The sequence below is a fragment of the Bison bison genome, unplaced genomic scaffold, assembly GCF_000754665.1.
Source record: "Bison bison bison isolate TAMUID 2011002044 unplaced genomic scaffold, Bison_UMD1.0 scf7180017864068, whole genome shotgun sequence".
Lineage (NCBI taxonomy): Eukaryota > Metazoa > Chordata > Mammalia > Artiodactyla > Bovidae > Bison > Bison bison.
Genome location: NW_011494640.1, coordinates 5,296,251 through 5,314,414, shown reverse-complemented (window position 1 = coordinate 5,314,414; position 18,164 = coordinate 5,296,251). Strand labels below are relative to the sequence as shown.

The following is an 18,164-nucleotide window of genomic DNA, read 5'->3' as shown; positions in this document are numbered from 1 at the left end:
AGAGTTCCAGAAAAACATCTATTTCTGCTTTATTGACTATGCCAAAGCCTTTGACTGTGTGGATCAAAATAAACTGTGGAAAATTCTGAAAGAGATGGGAATTCCAGACCACCTGACCTGCCTCTTGAGAAATTTGTATGCAGGTCAGGAAACAACAGTTAGAACTGGATATGGAACAACAGACTGGTTCCAAATAGGAAAAGGAGTACATCAAGGCTGTATATTGTCACTCTGCTTATTTAACTTATATGCAGAGTACATCATGAGAAACGCTGGGCTGGAAGAAGCACAAGCTGGAATCAAGATTGCTGGGAGAAATATCAATAACCTCAGATATGCAGATGACACCACCCTTATGGCAGAAAGTGAAGAGGAACTCAAAAGCGTCTTGATGAAGGTGAAAGAGTAGAGTGAAAAAGTTGGCTTAAAGCTCAACATTCAGAAAACGAAGATCATGGCATCTGGTCCCATCACTTCATGGGAAATAGATGATGAAACAGTGGAAACAGTGTCAGACTTTATTTTTGGGGGCTCCAAAATCACTGCAGATGGTGACTGCAGCCATGAAATTAAAAGACGCTTTACTCCTTGGAAGGAAAGTTATGACCAACCTAGATAGCATATTCAAAAGCAGAGACATTACTTTGCCAACAAAGGTCCATCTAGTCAAGGCTATGGTTTTTCCAGTGGTCATGTATGGATGTGAGAGTTGGACTGTGAAGAAGGCTCCGGGAGTTGGTGATGGACAAGGCCTGGCGTGCTGCAATTCATGGGGTCGCAAAGAGTCGGACACGACTCAGCAACTGAACTGAACTGAGTTTGAAGTCCCCTACCTTGGACACCTTCTCTCCCTGGTAACGACCATTTTAGTCTGGAACTTTCAAATCTAGAAGCTCTGGAGTGTTGTGGTTTGAGACCTCGGTGGTCGGGCGTTCTTGGTCGGGGTGGGTTGCCATGGCAAAGCACCAAGTGACTCACCCTGTACAGTCTCTCAGTGATGAAGAAGTTGTCTCGGAGGCCTTCGAAGAAGGGAAATGGCTTGTTGATGGCATAAGCGATCTCCAGCTTCTGTTGTATAAAATGCTGAAGAAGAGCCTTTTCCAAGGCCCTGGTCATGGTGTCTCTCCTACAAAAGGGGCACAAGAAGAAAGGAGAATAAAGATTTTGCAGAGTTAGGGGAGCCACTCTCTGTGTTGCACAGTCATCTGGAGACAGGCATTCTGGTCCCAAAGGCATCCTTTAGCAGTCCACAAAGCCACCTCTGCTGAAAAGACTCATGGGCTTAGGAAGCAGTGACAGTGCTCAGCAACACAGAGGGCAAGGTGACCCACAATGTGACGCAGGAATCCCGAAGGGGCAGCTGGTAATAAACAGAGCCACTATGTACCGAGTGCTTCCTGTGTCCATTTCACATCTCAGAACAGACATGGCCGTGGGACATCACAATAGTTGACCATTTATAGGCCATGCAAAATATCAATAAGTTACAATAGGAAGAAAATGCAGCTTTGATATTCTTGACAAATTGTTGAGAAAAGGGAAGCAGTAACAAAAAATTCAATCACCTAGAGATTAAAAAAAAAAAACACAAAATGAACACAGATCTTTTTTTCCAACTTTGTATCGAAGAGAAAATTGAACTGTAATTATGGAGACACAGGAGATTCAAGTTCAATCCCTGGGTCGGGAAGATCCCCTGGAGTAGGAAATGGCAACCCACTCCAGTATTCTTGCTTGGAAAATTCCACGGATAGAGGAGCCTGGTGGGTTGTAGTCCATGGGGTCGCAGAGTTGGACACTACTGAGCATGCCTGCACAATGATTTTCTAGGTATTTAATCCTAGTGGCAGATTGAGCTCCCCTGTCGCTTTCTCCTCATTCCCAAATATGTTAAGTTTAACAGAAAAAAAATATATGTTGCAAAAAACAATCATCACAACAGTACTAGAAAATAAGAGAAGATGCTATCAGGATAATGTGAAGAAATCCTAGAAGATAGAGAACCAGTGGGAAAGGAACTAACTAACTGTTCACCATCTGCGTAGGGGAAGGATATTGCAAAGATCAGCACAGAGCCAGAAAGCACCAGAACGACCACTTGCTGAGACGAGGAAGGGGGCCTGAATGACTAACTATACCACATCATTCAGAACAGAACATCCATCATATTCCTCACTCTTCATCTGTTGGGATTGCCAAGGAAGCACTTGAGGCACAGAGAGGTTAAATAACTAGCATAAAGTATTTGGTGGCCAAGCAGAACTCATCTGACCAAGGTCCCATTTCTCACTAGTGCAAGATATGGCAGGCATCTCATAGATGAGTATTCAGGTGCATATTATGTAAAAGGGTCTTAAAAATGAATGAGCAAAGACAAACATCCAGTAAGGGAAAAACAAGACAAAAGACATATACAGACAACTGAGTCTAATGCACAATAAATATGTAAAAAACATGGTAACTCTATAGTAATCAGAGCCGTGTGAGCAAAGACAACTTGGTAACTTTTGCCTGTCAAGTTGGTCAAGATACAAATAAAAGCAATAATCACAGACACTCCTGGTCCAGATACAAACAGGTCCCAACATTCTGGAGATTAATTTAGTAACCAGTACCAAATACCCTAAAATATATACCCCCCTGAGTCCTAAATTCCATTCCTGGGAATTTATTTCAAGAAAATAATCATGAATGTGCTTCAAGAAAAAGTATTGAAAAGTCAATACACTAGAGCAGAAATGAAATATCCTCTCTTGAGTTTCTCTTTCCCACTTGCTTCCCAGCTACTTCTAGTCGCTTGTGAATAATGAATGAGCTGCCCGTTGGGGGCAGAGTGCAGGATCACCCTTCATGGACAATGGAGAGCAAAACTTGAGTTCCAACCACAAAAACAAACTAGAATTTAGGGAATAAAGGATTGAGCTGTGTTTGCTTCCCCTCATCATTTGTCTTCTTTTTAACTGTCTCCTCTTAAACCCCACAGTCCCCTCTCTGACTCTTTGGAAAATACTATTTTACAAAGAAAGACAGTCACAGTTGAAATTGTTTAGTTTTATGCAGCAGCTGCAGCTGCTGCCAGGACAAGAACGGTAAAAGCCAATCATCCAAAGTGAATAAAGCAGACTAGACGAAAACCCACCTGGATGCTGAGATGGCTACGTGTTCGTGCCCCCTTCCAGATCCAGGGGCTGGTCTGGGGTGGCTCCTGGGAGACTGAGAAAAGGGCAGAGAGATACCAGTCGGCAAAACAGGAAGTCTCTGCTTTGCTACACACGAGGAGGGCCTGGCTTCCAGGAAAGGAAAGTGAAAGTACTCGGGCCGATCCTGCGGAGCTGCCTCGGTGTCCGCAGCCTCCCTCTACCTCCGGAAACTGGTGAGATTCCCGGGCGTGTCGGGGCTGGGGAGGGGGATTGCGAGGATTGCTGCTTATCGGTACCATCCTGGGAGGGGGGTACAGAGGGGAGGAGGCCCAGGGGTCAGCCCCAGGGTCCCCAGGAACTGGGAATCTGCCGTCTGTTTGCCTCCCTACCCACCTCTATATTTCCCCAGGACTCCTCTTCCTTCTATACTTTTTGGAGTAATGAAGATGTACCCAAACTGAATTGTGGTGATCGTGACACAACTGAATAAATTTACTAGAGATTATCAAATTTAAGGGAAAAAAACAAAGCAGAGGTGAGGTGACTCAGAAATGCCCGTACTTTGTCAGGATAAAATTACTACCTAAGAAAATTGAAATCAAAGGCAGCCTGAACATGAACTGAAATCATGCGGTGGCAGGCAGACCTCCAGGCACCAAAGTGTCTTTGAACAGGCTGGCAGGTGGGAGCTGGGAGCGTGTGTAACCCAGATCTAGGGCAGAGTCGGGGCCAGGAGATGCCTCCAGGGAGGCAGGGAATGCCCCCTCTGTACAGCCCGTTAAAGATTTCTAATATGCAATGTTGTGTAGGGTCTGTGAGAAATCCTTTAATGTGGGAATCTGTTTAACTTTCTTTAAATCACTGCTTACTCCTTGGGAGAAAAGTTATGACCAACCTAGACAGCATATTAAAAAGCAGAGACATTACTTTGCCAACAAAGGTCCATCTAGTCAAGGCTATAATTTTTCCAGTAGTCATGTATGGATGTAAGAGTTGGACTATAAAGAAAGCTGAGCACCGAAGAATTGATGCTTTTGAACTATGGTGTTGGAGAAGACTCTTGAGAGTCCCTTGGACTGCAAGGAGATTCAACCAGTCTATCCTAAAGGAAATCAGTCCTGGGTGTTCATTGGAAGGACTGATGTTGAAGCTGAAACCCCAATACTTTGGCCACCTGATGCAAAGAGCTGACTCATTTGAAAAGACCTTGAGGGAAAAATTGAAGGCGGGAGGAGAAGGGATGACAGAGGATGAGATGGTTGGATGGCATCACTGACTCAATGGACATGAGTTTGAGTAAACTTGAGGAGTTGGTGATGGACAGGGAGGCCTGGTGTGCTGCGGTTCATGGGGTCGCAAAGAGTCGGACACCACTGAGCGACTGAACTGAACTGAACTGAACTGAAATCACTGATGCTCAAATGTATTCAGTCCATGGGTTCCCCTACCAGGACACATATGGTGTCCTATCCCTCAGAAAAAAGAAAACAAAACAAATGGGAAACACAGTTCTAAGATCTAAGAATCCTTGAAACCAAGGTTAACCTACATGGGCAAGAGCTCAATTTTATTGAAGTGTAAAATACATCCATTGTTGGTGTGCATATGATGAGTGTTTACAAATAGAGTTACAACCACAATTAAGATACAGACCAATTCTATCACCCCAGAAAGTTCCCTCCTCTCCGACCCCAGCATCAGGTAATCACTGATCTACTTTTTCTATTGACTATAGATTTGTTCTGCTTGTATTAAAGTTTTACATAAATGGAAACACCCAGTATGCACCTTTGTGTGTCTGGCTTCTTTTGAATCACAGTGCTTTTGAGATTCATCCTTGTTGTTGAAGGGCCAGCAATTTTTTTCCTCTTTAGGTGTGTGGCCCCACCTCATCCCATCTGATCACCACCATGTCACCAAGATAATCGATCTGTGTAATGTTCTTTAAGAGGCCCAGGTGATCCAGATCTGTTTTGACTGTGTTATAACAAAGGACAGGTGAGTTAATATAACTTCAAGAAAAGCTGTGAATGAATCATCTTATCTGTCCTGTGAGAATAAAAAGTTTCTGATCCCCCTTCTTAATCAGAATGGAAAGAATATATTTGTCAAATCAGTGGCCACATACATGGCCTGGGCTGGGGATCTTACTGCCTAGACTGCCTATTTTCTTATTCCAGTCCTCCAGCCTTCTTATAAATTCTTTGAGCTACCCAATATACTTCTAAGAAATTGATTTTCTGCCTGAGTTAGTCTGAGTCAGTTTTGGTTAATTGTACCCCCACATCCCAACTAATTAAAAAGTTGGTTGTTGCTTTTGAGTTGCCAAGTCATGTCTGACTCTTTTTTGAACCCATAGACTATAGTCCACCAGGTTCCTCTGTACATGGGGTTTCCCAGGCAAGAATACTGGAGTGGGTTGCCATTTCTTACTTCAGGGGATCCTCCTGATCCAGGGATCAAACCCATGTCTCCTGCTTGACAGTCAGATTCTTTACCACTGAGACACCCAAAAAGCTGGTAGCAGAGAGTGAATTGTGGGCAACAGATCTTCACAGAAATGTCATCAATCTGAGATGGGTTATCTGACCTAATTAGACATAAATAAATAATAAAAAAAAACATAAATAAATAAACCAATAGTGTTCAAAGATGAGTAGATGTCGGTAAGTTAATAGCAAATTAACTAATAACATTGGATTGTGATCAGGACTCTGCAATTCACACACCTATTCCAAATGTCAGATCTTAGCACACTTAACAAAACGGAGAGACATTTTTTCAGGGAGAAAGAAAGTATTAACTTGCCTTCAAAGATTATCACCTACTTGACCTAAGTCTGGGTGGGAGAAAAGAGCAAGGAGGCAGGTCAGAATCTCCTCATCCCCCAGGTCATATGGAAGAAGAAGGAGACAACGCTACCCCTCCCTTATGAGCCAGGGACCATCTGATGGTCATCAGTGGGCTTGCACCAGACATCCCTGATCTTATCCTAGAGACACTGATTCCCTAGTGAACACAGAGGAAAACTGGCAGTGGGAAAACAGAAGCTAAAGTTCCTATCATTATCTGGCTAATGCAGAATATTGCCAAGTTAAATTTTCTTGTAAATTTGGCAGAAATACCCCCTAAGCCCTAATCTTACTACCATCAGCTGAGGAACACCAAAGACCCTGTGCTTATAAGCAAAAAAGACGGCATATTTATGCCAGCTGCTCTAGTCTGTGTCCGACTTTATTGGGGCCACTGTGCCCAATGGAGTTCAAAAACCAAGGACAACGATGCCCGACAGAGGCAGAGTTTACTAGCCTCTTTCCCAACAAAGTGAGGGAGAGAGAGAGGTGGGCAGTCCCAGGTATGTCAGCACCTGGTAGGCACACAGACCCTGCCCACTGGGCTCATCACGTCCTGGCACCTGATTGGGGGAAAGAGAACAGACGAGGGTAGAGAGGTAGAAATCTTCTGCCCCCTATACTTGGAAAACATATTTATGCAGATTTTCGAGCATACCTATAGTGAGCCAGAAGCACTGGGATTCAGTGAGACATACTTCGAAAACACTACTTGGAGGTTCCCAGTTCTCACCTACTTTGGCCCATGACTCTCACCAAGACCCTGGAATCTACAGACACCTTGACTGCCATTCACCTCTATCTTTGCCCCATTGTCCTGCCTGGATTTCTATTCATCTGGTTTTACTTATTTATCTGTGCTTTGCCCCTGTTCCTTTATCTTTCAACTTTATGCTGATGTAGTATGCTTTTCCCGAGTGCCTGTTAAGTCGCTTCAATCCTGTCTGACTCTTTGAGACCCTGTTGGGCTCCTCTGTCTGTGAGATTCTCCAGGCAAGAATAACTGGAGTGGGTTGCCATGCCCTCCTCCAGACCCAGGGATGGAATCAGCTTCCAGACCCAGGGATGGAACCAGCTTCTCTTATGTCTCCTGCATTGGCAGGTGGGTTCTTTACCACTAGCTCCATCAAACTTTTCCAAAGTTGCTCCAAATCCTTTACAAAATGAGAGCTGGCTATAAATGAAAAAATGATGTACAAACATAAATGTAACACACTTGTTGCTAGCATCATCACTTTGTCCTTTAAGATGTAGGGAGTCTTAGTTCTAAACCCTGCTCCCATCCAATGAAAAGCCTGTCACTTTGAGATTTCAGAGACTAGTTGAAGCTCAATTTTTTTCCTAAGCACTCCTGGCTGCATTTGAAAAGTGCCCATAGATTCAAGAAAACTTAGAATTGCACATCAGGCTTCTCTGCCCAAACTTAGCTCTTCCTTCTGGTTGCAGGAGTTGGGAGAGATCTTTTTGGCCTCTGGCTGCTTTCCAGAAATTTTGAAGAATATTTTCTCCAGCATTTCGGTTCTCTCCAGTCCTGGGTCTGAATATTGGATCTGAATACTGGGTCTGATTCATCCAATCCAGGCTCACGACTGTGCCGGGTCAGCCCATGGGCGTATGGCGTATGAGAAAATCTGAAATGTCTGACTTTCCTTTTTTTGCTTCTCACAGCCACCTTGGCAGGGGGCAGGAGCAAACGTGGTTTCTTCCTCCTAGTCAGCACTGTGCCACTTCACCTCAAAACGCGTCTGATCTGTTTGAGTTCAAGGAGTCTTCCTGCCCTCTCCTCTTTGCAGGAGCGAGGCGTTCCCTCTCTTCTGTGGGTGCTCTGTTCCTCCTCCCTGGGGGCTGAGACTGGGAGGAGGAAAGACCAGCGTGTTGAAGGCACCCAGTTCAGCTGTTTCACTTTGCTTTTATCCTTTAGGTGCCGCACCCAAGGGGCTGATAGATGGGCAGACTTTGTCGTCACAGCTCCGGGAAAGGACAGAGGCAATGAAAATCTAAGCAAGAGTGATCTGGGGCTGGCTCCATGGTCTAAGAAGAAGATGGCAAGTGCAGGCAGCCCCTCTAACTGCAGGTTAGTCCTGGCCTCCTGTGTCCTGCGCCTCTCCTAAGGAGAGAGCATGTCCTGGCGCCCGTGCTCGTTGTTTCTGCCTACCCGGTCTCAGCCTGCAGGCATAAACAGAATGAGATGACAAATCAATCAGTTAATGAGTGGAGGCGATTTCACAAATGGCGGTGGATTAGCCGTGGGGAAAGCTGAAGGACACCTTGACTGATGCCCCCTTCTTATTTCCCTGTAACTGCCATGAAGCTGGGTGGGCCCTGTTGGAACTCCCCGGCCCCTCGGAGGCTTGCAGCAAGGTTGGGTGAGTCCTCATGCCCTCTGAGCCCTCTCATTCCCCCCAGTGCCTTCTCCATCCCTACCTCCAAAGACAATTCTGTCCAGGAAGCATCTTTTTAGAAAAATTAACATCCAAATTGATGGCCCAACTGTTGTTAAAAATGTTGCGCGGTTTCTGGGTAGTGAGGGGTCCCAGTTTTGTCAGAGCCCTGAGTCTGAGAGTCAACTCAGGAACTCGCTAGGAGGAACTGAAAGTAGATGGGGCTCAACACGAATGAATGCAAACAGGCAGGGAGGGAGCAGCTGTCTTTTCTATTCTGGGAGGTTTTACACATCGGGCTAGAGAAAGAGGGAAATTGTCTTTGAAAAAGAGAAGACTTATTGTCAACCATCAATCTATTTTTAGTGGTAAACAATTTCAGCAATGTAAAAGTGTATCATAACTCCTCTAACCTGGGCTGCCAAGCTGGGGGCTATTTCTGGCACTAGCTGGGCCCCAGCATTTCTACCTGCTGTGGTGCAGCCTGCCAGGTCCTTAGTGCCCAGCGCCCTTTCTCCTGGAGGCTGACTGCATCCCTGCTCCCACTTGCTCCTGAGACATGGGAGAATGAGCCAGTGGAGCTTGAAGTCCAACTAGCCTTTGGCTTCCAGGCAGGAAAAGAAAAGCTCTGAGGTGGGGTAATGCTGATCTCACAGAATGAGCTAGGAGGGGGTACATCTGCTTCTATTTTCTGGAAGAGGTTATAGGTGAAGTGGTTTGGTAGAATTCACTAGTGATACCATCTGGGCCTGGTGCTTTCTTTTTTGGAAGGCTATTATTTATTGATTCAGTTCCTTTAATAGATACAGACCTGTTCAGATGAGCTATCTCTTTGTGTGAGCTTCGGCAGTTTGTTTCAAGGTTTGCCCATTTTATCAGATTTGTAGGGACAGCGTAATCTGTAGTATTATTTCTTTATTATCCTTTCAATGTTCACAGGGTTAATAGTGATGAGCCCTGTTTTGTTTTTGATATTGGTAATTTCTGCCATCATTTTCTTTATTAGTCTAGATAGAAGTTTATCAATTGTATTGATTAAAAAAATTAGCTTCTGGTTTCATTGGTTTTTTTCTGCTTTCCTGTTTCAGTGTTATTAATTATTACCTGATTTTTATGATTTCTTCTGCTTGACGTAGGCTTAAATTTCTCCTTTTTCTCTAGTTTCTTCAGATGGAAGCTTGTGTTATTGATTTAGATCTTTCTTCTAATATGCATTTTAACACCACACATGTTTCTCTAAGCACCTTTGTGCTGCATTCTGTAACTTTTGTGAAAGTGTGTTTTCATTTTAATTTTGTTCTAAATAATTTTAAATTTCCCTGGAGACTTCTTTAATTCTAGAAATAGGCTGTTTTGTCTTTAAGTATTCTGGAATTTTCAAAATACACAGGTATATTTCTACTTTTATATTTTCTACAGGTTATTTCTACTTTTATTGCTGTCTGAGAATATAATTTTTTCTGATTTATTTTCCTTTTAATTTGTTAAGATAAGTTTTACAGCTCAGAATGTGGTGCCTTTTAGTAAATATTTCAGGTGAGCATGAGTGGTGTGTATATTTTGTCACTGTAGAATAAATAGTCTTTAAGTGTCAGGTAAATCAGATTGGTGGTGCTGTTCAGGTCAACTATATTTTTACTTACTTTCTGCCTCCTTGTTCTATCAATTACTAAAAGAGGGGAATTGAACTCTCCAACAACAGAAGTGGATTTGTCTATTTCTTCTTGTAGTTCTATCAAATTTTGTCTCGTATTTTGATGCTACTTAGATGAGTTGCGTACACATTAAGGATTACTAACTCTTCTTGGAGAAATTTGCTCTTTATACAATACTTCCCTTTGTCTCTGAAATTTTCCTTACTTGAGGTTTTCTCTGAAATTAGTATAGCTAATACCACTTTCCTGGGATTAATGCTGGCATGGCATTTCTTCATCCCTTCACTTTTAACCCATCTGTGTTTTATGTTTAAGATTCCTTTCTCAAAGACAATATATAGTTGGGTGTTACTTTTTCACTCTGTCAATCTCTGTCTTTTAATCGGTGTATTTAGACCATTCATATTTAAAGTGATTATTCCTGTGGTTGGATTAAAATCTATCATGTTTGTAACTGTTTTTTATTCATTGTGCTTATTTGCTTCCATTTTTTTCCCTTTCTTTTTCTGCCTGTTTGTTTAATTGAACATTTTATAGAGCATTTTGTGATTTTATTTTCTCTTCTCTCTTAGTCTGTCAAATATACTTCTTTTAGAACATTTTATTGGTTTCCCTAGAGTTTGCAATATATATTTACAACTAACCGTATCTACTCTGAATTAAGCTATATTGCTTCTTGTTTGGTGCTATACATTAACATATTTTGTCTCTCCTATTTTCTTTGTATTTCCCTAAGAATTTATTAAATAGAGTCTTTCAGCTCTTTCAGCTATCAGATCAGATCAGTCACTCAGTCGTGTCCGACTCTTTGCAACCCCATGAATTGCAGCACGCCAGCCCTCCCTGTCCATCACGAACTCCCAGAGTTCACTCAGACTCATGTCCATCGAGTCAGTGATGCCATCCAGCCATCTCATCCTCTGTTGTCCCCTTCTCCTCTTGCCCCCAATCCCTCCCAGCATCAGAGTCTTTTCCAATGAGTCAACTCTTTACATGAGGTGGCCAAAGTACTAGAGTTTCAGCTTTAGCATCATTCCTTCCAAAGAAATCCCAGGGCTGATCTCCTTCAGAATGGCTGATCTCCTTGCAGTCCAAGGGACTCTCAAGAGTCTTCTCCAACACCACAGTTCAAAAGCATCAATTCTTTGGCGCTCAGCCTTCTTCACAGTCCAACTCTCACATCCATACATGACCACAGGAAAAACCATAGCCTTGACTAGATGGACCTTTGTTGGCAAAGTAATGTCTCTGCTTTTTAATATGCTATCTACGTTGGTCATAGCTTTCCTTCCAAGGAGTAAGCATCTTTTAATTTCATGGCTGCAGTCACCATCTGCAGTGATTTTGGAGCCCAGAAAAATAAAGTCTGACACTGTTTCCACTGTTTCCCCATCTATTTCCCATGAAGTGGTGGGACCGGATGCCATGATCTTCGTTTTCTGAATGTTGAGCTTTAAGCCAACTTTTTCACTCTCCACTTTCACTTTGATCAAGAGGCTTTTGAGTTCCTCTTCACTTTCTGCCATAAGGGTGGTGTCATCTGCATATCTGAGGTTATTGTTATTTCTCCCGGCAATCTTGATTCCAGCTTGTGTTTCTTCCAGTCCAGTGTTTCTCATGATGTACTCTGCATATAAGTTAAATAAACAGGGTGACAATATACAGCCTTGATGAACTCCTTTTCCTATTTGGAACCAGTCTGTTGTTCCATGTCCAGTTCTAACTGTTGCTTCCTGACCTGCATACAAATTTCTCAAGAGGCAGATCAGGTGGTCTGGTATAATCCTCACTTATTATTATACTGGAGCCCTCTTGATGAAGAGGTAAGGTACAGAGAAAACATTCTTTAGTCTTATGATTAAATTCCAGTCTTGTAGAGGAACTGTGTTCCTAGACTGTAATTTTTAGAATGACTTCTTAGATATTTTCTCTTTCCTCACTCCATTAAATGATATAGAAGCCTAGAAGGAGCTGGATTTTGAGTTAATTGCCCTTCCCCTGGGTCCCCAGGAGTTTCTCATTCTCATGTAAATCCACATTCAGTCTCCATTTAAACTTACCATTTAAGTGTTTCTGTGGTCTATGACTCTAAGTGGCTTCTATTCCAGATAGCTGATTTCATCTGTAATTCCCTGGATTTGTCTATCAATCAGTTTTGGGGGTGACAGTTTGCCCTATCACTTCAGTTTTCCCGTGTGTACATGAAATGCATTGATATTCAGGTTGTTTAGCTTTTTTCTTTTTGTAAGGACGTCAGTGATGACTTCTTAGGTCTTTGCATTGTTAGAACTGAAACCAAAAATTGAACTTTTAAAACCACTACAACTTAGATTTTTTTCCTTAAAACTTTTATATTAAAATTATGGTTCTATTGTAATATTATCTTATAGCCAGAACATGCAACCTATTTAATATCTCCTTATTATTATTTATTTAGATCAATTCAGGGCCCAATATTTGGTATGCTCTTGTGTTTATGACCAAGTTATTAATACATATATTTTGCAATTTTAAAAACTTATATCCCATATATCTTTTAAAATACACTTGTGGAGTTGAAAATTTAAAGTAAAAATTTTTAACAACCTTGAAAGATTTGCCCATTGGTAGTCTTAAATGTTATTAAAATACAGATATTGTGAATTTTGCTCTCTGTCTTGTTTGCAATTCTTTACTATTAGTCACTTGCCCATTTTTTTACTTTTAACATTTTTAATGTCACTTTGTTGTTGTTGTATCTTTGGTAGTTGTATCACAGCTAAATTGTATCTTTGACAGATGAAAATTTCATCTACATAAAATGACGCATATCTTCTTGCTTATAAATTTTGAGGGAACTTTTAATATCTAATGCTTCTCCATTTTTCTCCATTTAAGAAACACTGTATGTTTTCTTTACTTTTATCTTTTGTAAGATTTATAGTCTCATTTTCATTCTATTTGTTACCCTTATGATTTCTAATTAATTCTCAAGTATATGTTTCTCTAATTCAACACATCAAATGTGAAGCCAGCCCATTTGAGTTTAGGGTCTTTGAAATAAATAATTTAACACAGTTTTTTAACTTGCCCATATTTGGTTTGTTAAAATTTTTAATATACTCTGAAGTTTTTTATTAAGTTTACTCTAAGTTTAGTGTAAGTTTACTGCATTTATTACTATATGCAATATATATCCTCTCTTTCTAGAATAGGTCTTCTGAAATTTTTTTTGTTTTTGAACCCTCTATATTCTGAAATATTATTAGGAATTCCAAAGAATTAGCTTTTGCTCATGTAGATTATACCTATTAATATTTACTGTATGAGAAAGTAGAACTTTGGACAATTAAATATATTTATTTACTCACTCATTTAATAATAATAATGATGGTGAGAACTCATTACTTGCTAACATAAATGACATATTTTATGAAAAATAACTATGTCTTCTAAAATAAACTGGTGAGATTAGCGATGTTCACATTTTTGCAAATCTAATAGCTGATTCTGTAGAGAACAGCTTGATTCTCCTATCTGCTTCTTCATTCAATCTCTTGTGATACCACTGGCCATGTATTCTCTGGAAAAATTTACTATACATTTGTAAGAGGATGAGAGAAAAAAGGGTAAATAACATCTTATATGAAAATAGTTTTGGCTTTGATGACACCTGAAAGGGTTTTGCACAAAATCCCCAGGGTCCCCAGATCACACTTTGAGAATTACTGTTGTAAAATAATTTTGAGATGTACTTTCTGTTTTCAAATGAAATTTACAGTTTTTAGACATTAGTATTTTAGCTGTTTTTAGTAATGCCTTCCACTTCTTGTATAACAGAACTTGCTGGTATTGATTTCCTGATTCTCTTATTATAAACATCAGCAAATAATTTGTCCCAGACCATGTGTCAGTAAGATTGGAGTAGATTATTGTATTGTAATGAGCTTCCCCAGTGGCTTAGCGGGTAAAGAATCTGCCTGCAACACAAGAGCCATAGGAGATGCAGGTTCGATCCCTGGGTTGGGAAGATCCTGTAGAAGAGGAAATGCTGACCCACTCTAGCATTCTTGCCTGAAAAAAATCCCATGGATCAAGGAGCCTGGTGGGCTACAGTCCAAAGGGTTGCAAAGCATGGGACACGACTGAGCGACTAAGCACCACAGCACATTCCTTTGGAACAGACAGTTCTAAAAATCTCACGGGTCCCCGGCTGCTTCAGGGACTCCTCATCCTGGACTGTCTCCGACTGGTGGAGAGCCACCATCTGAAATGACAGCCATCACAGCAAGCTGAGGTACGGTGAGCATGACTCACGTGCTGGCTCCGAATTCCTCTCCAAAGTGACACCCATCAGCACAAGAAGGCAAGAAGGTGCAACCCTACCTTTGCCCAGAAGGAAAGAACTTTGAGGGCTTCCCTGGTGGCTCTGATGGTACAGAATCCGCTGCAATGCAGGAGACCTGGGTTCGATCCCTGGGTTGGGAAGATCCCCTGGAGGAGGGCGTGACAACACACTCCAGTATCTTGCCTAGAATTCCATGGACAGAGGAGCCTGGCAGGCTACTACTGTCCATGGGGTCACAAAAAGCTGGACACGACTGAGCAACTAAGCACACACACACAGAATATTGAACACTGAAGACTGTGTGACCAACACAGAGCGCACGCGAGTGATGTGTTTTCTGAGCCTTGGTACAGCTATTTTTCTTTCACATTTCACACACGAATGACTGAACAGGGCATATATGTTTTACTCATTTCCTTTTAATTCTGAATCTACACACTAGCATAACTATTTTAGACAGTCAGATGTTTCAAATTTGCTTTCCCTTTCTCCTTTACAATTTTTTTCCAGCTATGTTCTGGAAAAATTCTGTTGTCTTTATTTTATGATCATTTGAGTTAAACTTTAAAAAAAAAAAAAAATTCAGTACTCTTTTAAAATTTCCAGGCCCATGATCTTATTTTCTGGTCTTTTCTTCTTGGCATCCTGGACATGATATTGTCTCGTATGTGTGTTTTGTTTTTTAAAGAAACTCTGTTTCCTGTAACATTTCTGTTTACGCTGGAGTAATTTTTGCTCTCTGATCATCTTGGTTCCGCCCTTTCATGCTGTTGGTTTCCATGAACGGCTGTGGTCAGTAATTGTTCATTCTTAAGGGCAAGGCACTGATAAGCTAGCTTGGGACTCCGTTTAATGAGATGGGCTTGAAAACTTGTGGCTTTTCTGGGTGGATCCCAAATGGCCAAAGGCGAAGAAGTTTTTTCCCTGAGTCATTTGCAGTTTCCTTAAGAAGGAACCTCTAGTCTCCTGCCTAGATGGAGAAGTTCTGTGTCGGGGTCAGGGAGGAGTAAGGGAGCACATCGATTTATATTTTCTCCTTTCAAACAACCCCTCTGTTTTCATTGTTGTGTCTTCTTCCCTGCCTGCTCTACCTCCCCAGGGGCCTCTAAGGCACACTAGGCCTCTCTCTGACCCCTGGGAGCATCCACCACCAGTAATAGTGATGAACGTCCTGACCACTTTTTCAGACTTTGGTTTAAGTATCCCATCTAATCCTTTTATCTTAGTCATTATGACTTTAATTCCTTTACTAATGTTTTATAGGACTCTCTAGCGAGAGAGGAGGAAAAGCACTTGTTTTCAATCAACTATCTTTAACCAGAAGTCTTTTTCATTTTTTAAGGAATTCAATGAAGAAATGGATTTTTTTCTATCATGATGTGTATTTGGAGAATGGGAAATTCCAATGACCCTCTTACAGTGGGATAAAAAATATCCTATGAGTCTATATACCTTTTAGCAACACCAAGAAGTGGATTAAGAAATTATCAGCAAGGGAAACAATTTATCAAGCAAGAATCAGAATTACAAAGCTTTTCGAGTACTAAAATTACTTCTCAGAGATGTGGTTATGTCTGAAATCCAGAGCTCTTATAGTTCTTAGTGCATATAACACTTCCACAGACAGGTTAAGATACAGAACAACCCTGCCCTAGTTTTGAATATTCATACACACCTCTAGATTAGACCAAAGAGAACGACATATTCTCAACATTTAATTGAAACTTTATCAGATAAAAGTCTTCGACCTAATGTTATGATGTGGAATGCCATTCCTGCCTCTGAGGTTACACATGGGAGTGGTTTATTTCTCTTATACCTTCCAGAGATTTCTTCTATTTGTTATTAACTAAGAAGACTTTCAGTTCAGTGGTAGATTCTGTAGTATTATCTCAGTTTATTTTTTATTTCTTTGTAACTTTTTTTTTGATGATGTGTATTTGTCAGAATTCTTCAGAGAAACAGAACCAATAGGCTGTATTGTGTGTATGTGTGTGTGTGTGGAAAGAGAGAGAGATCTATTAATAAGGAATTGTCTCACACAATAATGGAGGCCAGCAAGTCCGAAGTCTGCTATGGGCCAGCAGCCCAGAGACCCTGCAGAGTCTCTGAAAGTAGTCAGCTGGAGAATTCCTTCTTAGTCAAGGAGGTTGGTCTTTTTGTTTTATTCAGGCCTTCAACTGATTGGATGAGGCCCAGCTCACATTATGTAGGGCAAACTGCTTACTCAAATTTCACCAATTTAACATAAAATAGTAGTCTTATCCTCCCAATCCCTCCAGTTTGACACTTAAAATTAACCGTCACAATATCATTATAAATTCCTATAAAGTTTTATCATTTTAAATTTCAATGTTTTCCAAAGAGAGTTTGGGTGAAAGTCTCTTTACGGTAGTTGTAAGTAGCACAGGGTGAGCTCTTTAAGGTTCAGGTGTTCCTTAAGCCCAGGGTGTTCTTCCACTACACCCTCGATTATTCTCTAAGTAGATTCCATCTATTCTGGCCCTTCCACAAGAGCATAGTTTCATCCATGTGGACTCTCCACTGAGTATCTATCATCAAAAAGGCAAATAACACATGTTGGTGGGGATGTAGAGAAAAGGGAGCCTTCCTATATTGCTGATGTAAATTGGTGCAGCCGTTGTAGAAAACAATATGGAACCTCCTCAAAAAACTAAAAATACAATATGACTCAGCAATTTCACTCTTGGGTATATATCTGAAAAAAGCAATAACACCAATTTGAAAGATATATGCACCCCAGTTCTTCTAGCAGGATTAGTTGCCATTGTCTTTATATATATATATGGCTTCCCTGGAGCCTCAGATGGTAAAGAATCTGCCTGAAATGCAGGAAACTCGGGTTCAATCCCTGGGTCAGGAAGAATCCCGTGGAGAAGGGAATGGCTACCCACTCCAGTATTCTTGCCTGGAGAATCTCATGGACAGAGAAGTCTGGTGGGCTACAGTCTATGGGAGTTGCAAAGAATCGGAAATGACTGAGTGACTAGCTTTCTTTTCATATATATATATTAACTTTCTTTTCATATATATGTATATGGAATACTGTGTGCTGTGCTGTGCTTAGTCATTCGATCTTTGTGACCCCATGGACTGTAGCCCACCAGGCTCCTCTGTCCTTGGGATTCTCCAGGCAAGAATACTGGAGTGCGGTGCCATTTCTTTTTCCATATGGAATACTACTCAGCAATAAATAATGAATGAAATTTTGCCAGTTGCCACAACATATATGGATACTAAGTGAAGTAAGTCAGACAGAGAAAGATAAATACTGGATGATATCACTTACATATGGAATCTAAAAACTACAACCAACTACTGAATATAACAAAGAAGAAGCAGATTCATAGATTTAGAACTCAAACTGGTGATTACCAGTGGGGAGAAATGGGGGAGAGGGAATTTAGAGTGGAAGACTGGGAGATACAAACTACTGAGTGTAACATAGGCTGCAACGATGTATTGTACAACATGGGGAATTATAGATAGTATTTTGTCATAACTGCAAATAGAATGTAACCTTGAAAAATTGTATAAAAATACATGCATTGAATATTCATGTAGAAAAAAGAATAGTCATTATAATATACCATTTCATATATAAAGCATTCAGAAGCTATAAAAAAAAGAAAATAAAATCTAAGGAAAGTTATGACCAACCTAGACAGCATATTAAAAAGCAGAGACATTACTTTGCCAACAAAGGTCCGTCTAGTCAAGGCTATGGTTTTTCCAGTGGTCATGTATGGCTGTGAGAGTTGGACTGTGAAGAAAGCTGAGCACCAAAG

The 18,164-nt window shown here is 41.0% G+C and overlaps 2 protein-coding genes across 17 annotated transcripts in view; one reads left to right on the top strand and one right to left on the bottom strand.

Moving 5' to 3' along the window:
• SP110 (SP110 nuclear body protein) overlaps positions 1-3,253 on the bottom strand; it is a 50,159-nt gene extending 46,906 nt beyond the window's left edge. For all 5 annotated transcript variants that reach the window (XM_010836993.1, XM_010836989.1, XM_010836990.1 and 2 more), the window contains exons 1-2: positions 3,140-3,253; positions 979-1,126 (exon numbers count right to left, since the gene is read on the bottom strand). In XM_010836993.1, the coding sequence (XP_010835295.1) occupies positions 979-1,116 (138 nt within the window). In that variant the 5' untranslated portion in view covers positions 1,117-1,126; positions 3,140-3,253. The remainder of the gene's footprint in view (positions 1-978; positions 1,127-3,139) is intronic.
• The window catches only part of LOC104986433 (nuclear body protein SP140-like protein), an 81,723-nt gene continuing 66,699 nt past the window's right edge, over positions 3,141-18,164 (top strand). For 8 of the 12 annotated variants that reach the window (XM_010836999.1, XM_010837002.1, XM_010837000.1 and 5 more), the window contains exons 1-2: positions 3,141-3,373; positions 7,914-8,066. In XM_010836999.1, the coding sequence (XP_010835301.1) occupies positions 3,144-3,373; positions 7,914-8,066 (383 nt within the window). In that variant the 5' untranslated portion in view covers positions 3,141-3,143. Of the gene's footprint in view, positions 3,374-5,014; positions 5,139-7,622; positions 7,809-7,913; positions 8,359-8,389; positions 9,007-18,164 lie in introns of those variants that run through there. The other 4 variants (XM_010837003.1, XM_010837006.1, XM_010837004.1 and 1 more) reach the window with 4 other exon arrangements.